This window comes from Hyaena hyaena, unplaced genomic scaffold (assembly GCF_003009895.1).
Source record: "Hyaena hyaena isolate Hyena2069 unplaced genomic scaffold, ASM300989v1 scaffold_148, whole genome shotgun sequence".
In the NCBI taxonomy this organism is placed as follows: Eukaryota; Metazoa; Chordata; class Mammalia; order Carnivora; family Hyaenidae; genus Hyaena; species Hyaena hyaena.
Window position 1 is genome coordinate 2,165,028 of NW_024080780.1, and position 12,918 is coordinate 2,177,945.

The following is a 12,918-nucleotide window of genomic DNA, read 5'->3' on the forward strand; positions in this document are numbered from 1 at the left end:
ACCCACGACGTGAGATGCTCTACTTCTAGGCGGCCTTAATACCTCTGTGGTGAACAGAACACCACATTTACATTCACATTTCAGTACTCCAAGGAGGGACTTATGCTCATTCACAAAAACTATTCAGGCCCTAGTAGGAGGGCTTCTTCAGGTACAGAAAAGCTGGACTCGGGTTTAAAATATAGACAAATTACTCAGAAAACACTTAAGCAAATTTTGCAATTAATTCAAATTCTCACTTTTAAACAACTGGTTCACTTTTCATCATCATGAACTCAGGTGTTAAAATTTACTTAACTATTATTGTTCTGGTTTGTTTTCTTAAGTCATCTCTACCCCCACCATGGGGCTTGAACTCAAAACCCCAAGATCAGTAGTCACATGTTCTACTTACTGAGCCAGCCAGGCACCCCAACTGTTGCTTGTTTTTAAGCCCTGAATTGTTTTTCTTCATGGAGGTAGAGAAAGTTTTCATAGAAACGAGTCTGTTTTCCAGTACCCCAAGCTTCATCTTGTCGGACGTAATAAATATTTCACTGTTATCCTCACAGCAGCCTGCTTATGTGTCAAAATGGTATTTAAGTAGCACTTGGAGCCAAAGAGAAACCAGCACACAGAACCCTTTTGCCCAGGACCAGTAGCTATGACTAGGGACAGCATCTGTTAAGTACGCAATAAATATTTACTAAATAAATATTCAATAAACATTAAAAATAGCAAAGTCAATGCCTGCATAATGTTATTTTGTTCCCTTTTGTAATTCTTTTAAATTTATTTTAATAGAAAGAGAGAGGGAGGGAGGGGCAGAGGGGGAGAAGAGAGAGAATCCCAAGTAGGCTCTGCACTAAGACCCATGAACTGTGCGAACATGACCTGAGCCGAAATCAAGAGTGGACGCTTAACCAACTGAGCCACCTGGGCATCCCTGTTCCCTTTTAAAACTACTTGGTTAATATGCCTACACAAAGAACAGATATTTGGGGTCTAGCAAATTACAGACAATAAAACTGAAGTCTTAGTTTTCTTACCTCTAGTTCTAGACAAAACCATATCCTTTATTATTTGCATAATGACACGCCCAAGTATCATGACAGAAATCAGGTGATACACTCTCCACGGAGTCAGTGCAAGGAACCTGTAACAGCAAAAACAGACAAATCATGATTTCAGTTTGAGGATTTTCATCTCTCTTTTTTTTTTTTTTAATTAGGCTTAGTTCGTACCGTGGAAACAAAAATACAAATTTCAGTCTTCAGAATCACCCCAACGAGACCACATCAAAGCTATTCAATAGGCAACAAAGTCAGCAAAATAAAAGTGCCTGGACCACATACGTGGCTGTGCGAGGCTTTCTTTCCACTGTAACTTCTAATTTGAGCAGAGGGTTCGCTATGCTGGGTGTTACCTGAATGTAACTGGACTTGACCTGAAACCAAATCTTAGAAACGCAGGGCAACGGGGTTTTCCACAATGTGGAGGAGATACTGCCCTTCTCACTCATCTTCCATCCATATTCATTTATTTCACTACTCCCCACTCCCTCCAGTCTCCTGAAAACAGCCGTTGTTAAGGATCCAACGCACTAGCCCGTTCTCTTTAAGATCACCATCCTGTGGTCTATCTGACCAGGTCCTCTCCAAGAGGAAACAAAGAATTCTTTATCATAAACAGCACACAGACATTGCAGTACATTTTTATTTTTTTTAACGTTTATTTATCTTTGAGGTAGGGGGAGGGTCAGAGGGAGAGGGAGACACAGAACCTGAAGCAGGCTCCAGACTCTGAGCTGTCAGCACAGAGCCCGATGCGGGGCTCGAACCCACGAAGCGTGAGATCATGACCTGAGCCGAAGTCGGACACTTAACTGGGCCACCCAGGGGCCCCTGCAGTCTTTTTTTTTTTATGATTGGGCTTATCGAGGAATGGAATAAGCCTTCATACAGAGGTTGAAGACTGATTACAGATGAAGTGGCCACACTGCCAGTTAATATTAATTTTGGTATAATTATAATCATAGAAACATTACCTTAACAGATATGTCATTTAAAACTAGCTGCAAAGCACTATAGGCCTTATAGAGAAGGACATACTGTAAAGAAAGAATCCAGTCTTCCAGGAACTTCCTCATCACAGACGAACAAAGGCCAAGCCGAGCTAACAAAATCCGAGGCAATGAATCTTAGGTACTCAAATAAAACATGACTCAAGAACAAAGAGACGCAAAAGAAGAAGGAATGATTAACTCAATAATGAGGGAAGAGTTTATTGAAGTGGCCCTTGAACTTGGTCTGATAGGATGCATGCAACTGAGAGAAAAACAGAGGCTCTTCCAGTTGGAGGATACAATCCGTACAGGAGATCAGAGTCGGGGAGGGGGAGGTGTGTCCGGGGCAGGCCCTGAATGATCCGCCAGGGCATCTGGTCTTAATGAAACCGGCAATAAAGAGAAAGCCAAAGCTATAGATAGGTATTGGGTAGGAAACTGGAATGGTGAGAGATTTAGGAAAGTGCCCGAGGGCAGCTGAGAAAATGAGGCAGGACAGTGAGGAAGCATGGGGTCCGGGACATCTATTAGAAGTCTGTGCGGTATGTCTGGTGGGAAGCGGTCGATGTGAGATGCTGGTGAAGTTATGGGTAAGGCCCTCCAGCACACGGAGCGCCCAGGTGCCAGCTCTGGTTCCCATGTTAGCCGTGAGTGTGACCCGGGCCAGTAAAATAAGCAGGTAGAACAGGTAAGTGCTTCTTAAATACCAGTCGCCACCACCACAGGTTGCTGCCTGGAAAGCTTATAAAAATACAGATTCCCAGACCCCAGATTCCTTCCCTCCAGATCCTCTGGAACAAGTGGTCTAATTACCAGTATTTACATTCAATACGTACTTACTTGGAGAGCGTCTACACTGGGCCAGCCAGTGTGCTTCCGAAAGGGAATAAATACTAAGCACAAAGCACAGAAGGAAAGAGCAGACGTACAAAAATAACTCATAACACCAACATCTGTGTTTTTTCAGTAACAGTGATTTGATTTTCTAATCTGGGACTGCTGCTGGCTCTATTTTCTGAGCTCGTATGTTTGTATGAAGCGAGGCTGTTTTTTGGTCTTGGTTTTCTTTTTGGCTCACCTCCTCCTATCAGTTTAGGATCCCTGCTTGCTGTGATCCATGTGCCCCCCTCTCTGATCTCCCCACCTGACGCCAACGTGCCAAGATTTCAAAATTTTTGATGGCGACCCAAAGTAAGAAATTTATTTACATCTAAATACATACAAATGAAACCAAAGTTTCAAAAAATAATATTTATCCTTATGTGTAATGCCTTCTGATACTTTCCATTCAATTCTATTATATTTTTTAATGCTGACTGCAATTCTAAGGTGATTCAGGCCTCATGAATGGGTTGCAACTCACAGTTTCATTTGCTTCATCGGAGAAAATCTATCAATGTTAAATTAGTGTGTTTCATTAGAATCACCTGCTGTGCGGAGTCAAGCAAGCCCTACAGAGCTCAAGTTTAAAGGTCTTCAGACCTAGCTGGGAAACCAGTTACATATCTTTAAAGAAATGCAAAACCAACCCAAGCAGTGAAGGTCTTAATGGAGGTTATGATCTTCCAGGAAGAGAAAAATTAGGTAATGACAGGACTGTAAACCCTCAGCCCTGACAGCTGCTGGAAGACTTCACTGGGAGGGCGTTGCCACAGCAACTCCGGTGAGGGGGGCAGGCAAGGGTTCAATGGACATTTTGGCCAAGGATCTCAATGGTCATTAAGAATCCTCAGTCACAGGGGCGTCTGGGTGGTTCAGTTTGTTAAGCGTCTGACTTCAGCTCAGGTTGTGATCTCTGGTTTGTGAGTTTGGGCCCCACGTCAGGCTCAAAGCTGACAGCTCAGAGCCTGGAGCCTGCTTTGGATTCTGTGTCTCTCTTCTCCTCCCCCGCTCACACTCTGTCTCTCTCTCTCTTTCTCTCAAAAATAAACATTAAAAATAAATTTAAAATAAATAAATAAAAAGACCTGTTTAAAAACAAGGAGCCCTCAATCATAATGGATAGACTGTCTAATAAATGATGCGGTGATCATTTGTCATCCACCTGAAAGAAAGGAAAATCATATGTCTATCGCCAAATTAAGGTGAATGAGAAAGGAATGATAATATTTTCCAACAAAGTCAGGATCCTTTTCCCTAAAGGACCAGATGGAACATATCTTCAGCTTTGTGGGTCTTCTAATCTGTCACAACTGTCAACTCCGTCACTGTATGAAAGCAGCACAGATAACAGATGAAAGAGTGAGTCATGTTCCAATAAGCTTCATTTACACACACACACACATACACAAACACACACACACACACCCTAAGAATCCTCAGTCAGAGGCAAAGGCAACCCATGCGACTGCTCAGGCAGGAAGGGGATGCTAAAATGGTACGGGGGGGCGCCTGGGTGGCTTAGTTGGTTAAGCGTCCGACTTTCGCTTAGGTCATGATCTCGTGGTTCGTGGGTTCGGGCCCTGCGTCGGGCTCTGTGCTGACTGCCAGCTCAGAGCCTGGAGCCTGTCTTCGAATTCTGTGACTCCCTCTCTCTCTGACCCTCCTCTGTTCACGCTCTCTCTCTCTCTCCTAGAAATAAATAAAACATTAAAAAAAATAAAATAAAATGGTATGGGCTTCTGTAATGGTACCATTGGCAGGTTGGCATCCTTGACCCCAAGAATTAAGAACAGCTGTTTGTAAAATAAATCCCTAATATTAATCCTTCATACTTGGTAAAACCTATGCATATTTGGTATGCCTATTATTTATTACTGTTTTATTTATACTGTTTACAATGATTCACCTCACAGTTCCAATTTAAAAGACGTAGCTGTATAGACTTGTGACTTGAAATTAAAATCTTAGGAACACAGGAGTTTAATTTCTTCATTTTGCAGGAATTGCCTAATATTCGGGAGAGCTTCGGTTTTTTTTTTTTTTAACCTTCTACTTTGGTAAATTTCAAACACACATAAAAAAGAGAGATCAACATATAATAAAGAAGCTTCAACAATTTTGCACCCATGGCCAGTCTGGTTTCTTCTATGTTCCCACTAAGCTCTCCTTCCCAGCCCCGCCACCCAGGATTACTGGAAACAAATCCCAAATATCATATAATTTACAAATATTGCCACATATCTTCCCAGAAAGGAAACTTTAACCTAACAATAAAAATACTGTCTCACCTTAAAAAAGTGTTTTTAATCCCTTAATGTCATCAGATATCCCAGCAGGACACACATCAATCACCTTCTGTACACACATGTGCACATACACACACACATACACACACACACACACACACACACACTGAAACAAGATTGGAAAAAAATCATACATTGAAGCTGATGATGTGAGTTCTGAGTTTCCTGTAATTTATAGGTATCCTGCCTCCTCCATCCCTCTCTCTCTCTCTCTTTCTCTCTCGATTTGAAATTCTTTGTGGAAGAAACAGACTCACTTGTCCAGTAAAATTTTCCAGAGTCTGAGAATCATTCATTGAATCCTGTGGTTTAGTTTAACATTTCCCACAATGCCTTGGGCAGATTATAAACACAGGCAGTTAGATCTAGAGACTCGGACAGATTCAGTTTCAAAATTTAAACTACACCATAGGTGGTGGTGGTGGTGGTGGTGGTGGTGGTGGTGGTGGTGGTGTGTGTTTCCATCGGGAGGCACATACTGTCTGGGTGTCTGGTGTCTGTATTTTTGCGATATGAGCAGCCACTGAGGAACTACGTGACCATCTGGTCCTTAGGAGACACTGGAGAGTGAGAGCTCTTCGCTCTTGCCTCCGCTATCAGCTGGATCACATCTCTAAAGAGAAACTTCCCCCATGGATGTCCGACTACCTTGAGAGACACTCTTCACAGGAGAGGCAGGATTAATACTTGATTCTTTCTCTCTCTCTCTTTTTTTTAATGTTTTATTTATTTCTAGGAGAGAGAGAGAGAGAGAGAGAGAGAGAGACAGTGTGAGCAGGGGAGGGTCAGAGAGAGAGGGAGTCACAGACTCTGAAACAGGCTCCAGGCTCTGAGCTGGCAGGCAGCACAGAGCCCGTCTATGTCAATATTCTTCATGTAATCCTATCAACAAAGACTTGTTTTCCATATGAAACAAGTTCATGGAGTCTAGGAATGAGGACCTGGGTATCTTTGGGATCTATTATTTAGCCTACCGCAGGCATTTATGGAGAAAATAATGATTTTTCAGCTTAGATTTATTAAAATGTTTTATTAGATTAATAAATATTAGATTAATANACAGAGCCCGACGCGGGGCTCGAACCCACGAACCGCGAGATCATGACCTAAGCGAAAGTGGGACGCTTAACCGACTAAGCCACCCAGGCGCCCCGATACATGTACTTCTTAAAAGAGGTTCCAATTTTGGAAACCAAGGCAAGTAAGCATTATACATGACATCTATACCATCTGCAGACGTACCATGACAAACACCGCAAATGGCAATTCAATGTCATATGTATGACAGTATGTATATAATAACACCCCAATTGTTTTATAAAGACATACTATTATGGTATAGCTTCTTTGGAAACAAAGTTCCAAATCACTACATGCACTGTCCTTTAGCAAACTGTGTCCAATTTCTACAGCTCAATGAGAAGGCTATTTTAAAAAATACCACATTGTCCAGGTGACTCATGTTTAGCTTGTGACTATTAGAGCCCACAGATGGCTGCTAGCCATGCTCGTGTAGCATCATTTCTGATTCACTTTCGGACTGGCTAACTCTGTCTGTTTGCTTTGCTTCTTACTGTTTTCTTATTTCTCCTACACCTTCCGCTCTTTCATTCTCTGATGCAGCAACGTAATTTTAAATTTTAATCTGGTTTTCAAACAACCTACTGCCACAGTCCACTTGGCTTAGTGGGGATGGTTTTCTAGTCATACCTGTAAGACTAAATCTCTACTTCATTTGGGTCAACTAAGAAATAAGACTCAACCCAGGGGTGAAGGAGAGTGTAAGGAAAACAGGTAGAGGGGCTCCTGGGTGGCTCAGTCGGTTAAGCGGCCGACTTCGGCTCAGGTCATGATCTCGCGGCGGCTCGTGAGTTCAAGCCCCGTGTTGGGCTCTGTGCTGAGAGCTCAGAGCCTGGAGCCTGCTTGAGATTCTGTGTCTCCCTCTCTCTGCCCCTCCCCTGCTGGTTCTCTTTCAAAAATAAATAAATGTTTAAAAAAAAAAAACAAAAACAGTAGAGATCCAGAGAAGACCTAAAAGATTGTAAGGATCTTTGGTGAAAGAAAAAGAAAGAGACAAAGGTAGGAAAGAAGAGGAAGAGAAAGAGAGAAAGACAGAAAGGAAGAAAGGAAAGGAAAGGAAAAAGAAAACAAAGGAAGAGGAAAAGAGAAAGCAAGGAAAGAAGGAAGAAAAAGAAAGGACTGAGTGTAGCAAAGGATGCAGGATCCCTAAATTATGTCCATGATTTTAAATTAAAAATGTCCTAACAAATTATGGGCTTTGATGACTGTCGAGTTAGTCTGCACTCACTGTTCATCGCCGTGGGACAGCCGGCTGCACAAAGATGCCCGAAAAGGGAAACAATAAGCTGGGCGCTAAATTACTCTCGGGTAACCCGCCATTTTAGCTTTCTGTGCGTGGCTAACTCAGGGCCGCCACGGTTCCTCGTCCCTTACGGATTTTCAAGCATTCCACACGCACGTGGGGCCCTGGAGGTTCCGGCTCAGCCTGGACAATGGAGGAAGTCACAGCAGTGGACAAGCCAGGCGGAACACTGGGACAGGCCCTGGCTCTGCGGACAACATGGTGGAAAAGGACGCGAAGCTGCCAGAGCTACTCAGCAGCCGCCTACAAATCTCTTTTTAAAATGTCTTTATTAGCTATGTATCCATTTGACAAGGAAAGGCTAACTCTTCCATTTCTTCTTGGCCAACTTAAAAGGCTCTCCAGGCTAAGTTTGTCATAAAGCAAATAAGGAGAGAACTCACAAAGCAAACAAAAAACCTGTCTGGTTAGGAATGAAAAGGATACTACTAGTGGGTTCCACACGTAACGCTCTAATCCTCCCTTCTGGGCACAGCATAACCCGCTTTGTCTCATGAAGTGAATGATGTCAAGGGCAAACATGCACATTGTTTTCTCTTCAAGGAAAGGAAGTCTATGTACAGAAACACTGGAAACCTTCACGGTTGTAAGGTGGGAATTAATCAGTAGTATTTGCTTTATTTGTAACTCTTTCGAGACAGAGAGCCAAAAAGCAGGTTCTCTTTCCCTTTGCTGAAACAGACATAACCACAGACTTTGCCAAGACAAAGCCCTCTACGATGTTGGCTTTCTGTGATCTCATGGGGGCTCAAACCATACAAGAAGGGCCTCATAAGACATGACGATTTATCTAACATTATTCAGACTTCAGATCATCACATTTTGCTGGCACATAGTTCTGTCATCTCGAGATGGCCATCTTCCTCAATATCACAAAATCCTGAATCTCAACTAAAGTTGGCTTTCATCTTTCCTGGCCTTTTATACTGATCATGCAAAAACAGTATCTGAAAATGCTTTGTGAAATTAAATTATGCACAATTAAGGCAGGGAGGAAGCTGCCAAATAACCATGACTCACTGAATTATAGGATGAAAAACCATCCCGATTTCAGATCTGTTTAAACATGCATGTGTGTTGGTGAGTGGGAAATACATTTCTCAAAAGTCAACAAAAGACATAGTTTTAAATAATTTGAAAAGAGGGTAATCATGAAGTGAAGTGAGATAAAGTCATGAGTCTATGAATTATAAATCAAAGACTAAATAAAACTCAGGAGACTGTTTCTAGAAAAAGACTTCTTCAGTTACGACGACCAAAAAAAAAAGTGAATTAGAAGCAAGAGAGTAGAGAAAAATAAAGAAAAAAAATAAAGGGATGAGCTACTTCCTACGGGGATATGAGACTTTTGGAAGACACCCACAGGCAGGGAAATACTGGGCCACAGCCGTCAGAAAGGGTGAGCGGGCAGAGGACAGAAACAGGCTGTCTCTAAGTAGAAAACAGTGGTGACAATCCGGTGAATTCAAGGAATGTGCCCAGGTCAGCAAGGCATGGTGATGAAATACAGGGACAGCGGTGGGAGCGGCAGGGAGCTTGCGTTCTTGAGCCCAGAGAATGGGAGAAGCCGAGGGCATTGCTGGAGTGGAGCCAAATCCATGTGAGGTCAAGGCAATGTGAAGTCAGGCCTGCTTCACTCCTGCTTTGCAATTATGAGAAAAGCCATGAGCAAATCAAACAAGGAGAACCCCGGGGCGGAGGGCGGGTGGGGGGTGCGGGGCAATGGGCTCTTTAGCTCCACCTAGTGTACCATATCTGACAATCCATATTGCCTTCCACCTACCAGAGGGGGTCCCTGGGGCTCAGGGGGCTCAGCAGAAGGGAAGAAAGGGACTCTCAAGTAGGGGCGGGGGGGGGGGGCGGTGAGTCAGTCTCTGCAGCCCACTCCGGCTGAGTTACCAGCAAGCTAACTACTAACTACCACATTCAGCCACAGAAAGGAACTGGAAGGAAAGAGAGGTCTGGTCAAATACATGCGTTGCGATGGAGCACAGGAGCGTTAAGAGGAAAGAAGGGAAGATCTCTCAAGGTGTTTCCCATTCAAATGTTCTCTGAATCCGTAAACTCTAAACCTAGAGGCTGTCCACACAATTGATCCAAATATCAAGCCTAAACTCGGGGCTTTCCTCCTTCATAAATAAGTAAATGCATATATTGGGTGCAAGGCTTCTAAGATGAATAGCTCTTAAGTGAAGCTGGACACACACTAATGAATTCAGCGAACCATGACGGGCACACCCAAGAAAGAAATGAACTAATGTGTAATGAGAACCTAACATGTACTAGATATCTTCACTTTTCCGTCTCATTTAATGTTCCTAAACAACCCGACCAAATAAGATCTACTCATAAATAGGGCAAGCTGAAGCAATGCGTCTAAAACAATGCGCCCTGGAAGTCTTAGTGACTTACTGACTCCATTTATACATTCTATTTACATGCCATTGATAGAGCCCTTTGGCACCTCACTTTAATCAACTGATCTAAAGCCCCAGAATGTTCTAGAGAGCAGAGTTGAAAGAACAATTGTCATATGAGCTCCTGCCTTTCAAATGGCCATTCGGGAGTGCCTGGCTGCCTCAGTCGAAAGAGCATGTGACTCTTGATCTCGGGGTCGTGAGTTCGAGCCCCACACTGGGTGTAGAGATGACTTAAAAATAAATAAACTTTAAAAAATAACAAATGCCCATTCAGTTATGGTCAACCACTCATGAGGTCATGTCCACATTCAAGAGCCCCCCGCAGTGTACCTGAACCCATCCAGGGCCCCAAAAGGAATCCAGCCACTCGGCAGTTCCAAGACTGAGGATGGTCACAGCAAGTGACCCTTTTCTCTCTCCATCTCCTTTACTCCAAAACCTTCAGGGTGCAAATAGCCAGACCTCACCCCGCACCTCCATGCGGCACCCAGCCTGCCTTGGTTCTGTTCTGTTGGTCGGCCTGGTTCTCCAGCCCACCGCCACCCTGCCCCTTCTCCTCCCCTTCCTCACAGGAAGGCCTGCCTGGGCCTGCCTGCCCAGTTCCAGCCAATCCCGTCTCTGGTGAATGAATCTTGGTCGTACCCTAGCAGCCTAGCGTAGCAACTTAATACTTCACCATTAAGGCACCCCATGTTCACCCCAATAAGAGAAGAAGGCTAAAAGAGTGAACCTTTCCATATCTTCTTATTGTGGAATCAATTAATAAAACACAGCAGGTGGATAAGTGAAACACGTAAACGTAGAGACAAATACCCCGAGCTCACTTTGAGAGCCCAAGTGCCATAACAATGAACTGAAACACTCCAACTTGTTAAAAGTGAATTTCTGGATATGTTTGTTTTTAATGCTTTTCACCTTTTGCCAAAGAGAGCTCTAAAACAGGAAGAACAAGAGACCCAGAGATGAGTAGTGTTACAGGAGCCTCCCCCTCCAACACACTCAGTGTAAAAACTCACATGGGGATGGGGCATATGCGTGGCTCAGTTGGTTAAGCATGTGACTTCAGCTCAGGTCATGATATCAAGGTTCCTGAGTTCAAGCCTTGCATCAGGCAGGTCATGATCTCAAGGTTCGTGAGTTCAAGCCGCAAGTGGGGCTCTCCGCTGTCAGCACAGAATCTGCTTCAGATCCTCTGTTCCCCTCTATCTCTGCCCTTCTGCTCACTCTCTCTCTCCTTCAAAAAACACTCACATGGGTGACCTAGAAGGTGCAATCTTTACAGGAAGCACACAAGGCTAGTACACAGTGGTAGATACAACCCTAACAACTTTCTCTAATTAAACAAGGGAGACAAAGTTGTCCCTTAGCACAGCCCTCACCAAGCTCCAACGGAAAACACAGGTCCCTCCTGATAAATCCTCCTGAGATTCCCAGGGCCATATTAACTCTCCAAACGAGACAGACAATACCCATGAAAAACAATGCAGGGAAAAAGAATAAAAGAAAACCTAATAAGGAAGATGACGATTTCTCATTAAGCTCTCCAAATATGTCTGTATTTATAACATCTGATGTTAAACATGACCAATAAAGGAAAATACCTCTCTTAATCCACAAACATGGTCAGTAAGCACCATGAGCCTGGAGAAGAATCTACCTTTCAATCATGAGCTTGCATTTCAATCAGGTGACCCTTCAATGGGAGGTAAATTGAGCCTACAAACAATAGAGATGCCCTCTGATAGTCAATAACCCATGTTTCAAAAACAACCCAGCCACATAGTCAGTGACATCAGAACCTCAAATTTGCCATACCTAAAAGGAACTGGCTATTCTGATCAAGGAGACTATAACTTCTTTAGCAAAGGTGTTTGTGTTAAGAAGCTTGGCAAAGGCACAAGAATAAGTCAAGATACCACCCTGTGAACAGTGGTCACACTCGGTCAATATGGTGCTGAAAGGCAGTCTCTGTGGCGCCTGCAACCAAATCAGTACACACTGTGGCTCTTCGAGGGTAGTCTTTCCCTCTCATAAATTCATCCTGATTTCTGCTGGTGCACTGATGTGCCTGTTCATTTGTTTCCTAAACTACAAGTCACATGAAGGAAGGGCCCACGCTCTCCCGCTCACCGGTGACGTTCCAGCACCGGGTCTTGAGCCGGCTGACGGCAGGTGGTCAATGAATATACTTTTGCATTGCTGTTCATTCAATATTTGTTTAATGAACAAGTCAGTTAACATTATTAAGTAATCAGGGATGTGCTAATGTAATCATCTATCATGAATTCCTTAAAGCACACTATCCTAACAAGAACAGCTTGCCAAGCTCGAAAAAATTTTTTTAAAAATTATGGGAAGCATCAAAATCTCTATACAACTTTGAAGACCTTTCGGGGAGCAATGGATAACATGGACAGCCCTTGGACCTCCACTTAGATCATTTTTATTTCTTTAAGGGAAGATCTGACTTCTCAACACCTGTTGGAAGTCAGTCTGGCAGTCCTAATATGCCACTGTGTCAAAGGCCTGTTGCAATGATATGGTTGGTCAGGTCAAAGAGGATAATGCACAGGCCAACCCATGCTTCCCCACCCTGGAGGTGTGGTAGCAGATGTACCTACCTCAAGCCTTAGCAGACATGCCTACGATGAAAGCCATACTGATGTCTACTATAGGTCTGGGCTTCTTCCTGGGCATTTGGGAGTTCTAACTAGAAGCCAAAGACCAGCGTTGACATCTAGGGACTTTAACCCAAGGATGGTTCTTTTGCTAACAGCCATGATCATGAATGCCCTACGCACACAGCAATCATGGGCTCGTAAGCCTCAAGACACCCACCTGACTGCACTAGGTAAAGTCCAATACAGCAGAGATTCATGGGCA

At 43.6% G+C, this 12,918-nt stretch overlaps 1 protein-coding gene across 1 annotated transcript in view; it reads right to left on the reverse strand.

Moving 5' to 3' along the window:
* The window catches only part of RETREG1 (reticulophagy regulator 1), a 122,288-nt gene that overhangs the window by 92,629 nt on the left and 16,741 nt on the right, over positions 1-12,918 (reverse strand). The window contains exon 2 of the mRNA XM_039238842.1: positions 1,029-1,135. Within this exon, the coding sequence (XP_039094773.1) occupies positions 1,029-1,135 (107 nt within the window). The remainder of the gene's footprint in view (positions 1-1,028; positions 1,136-12,918) is intronic.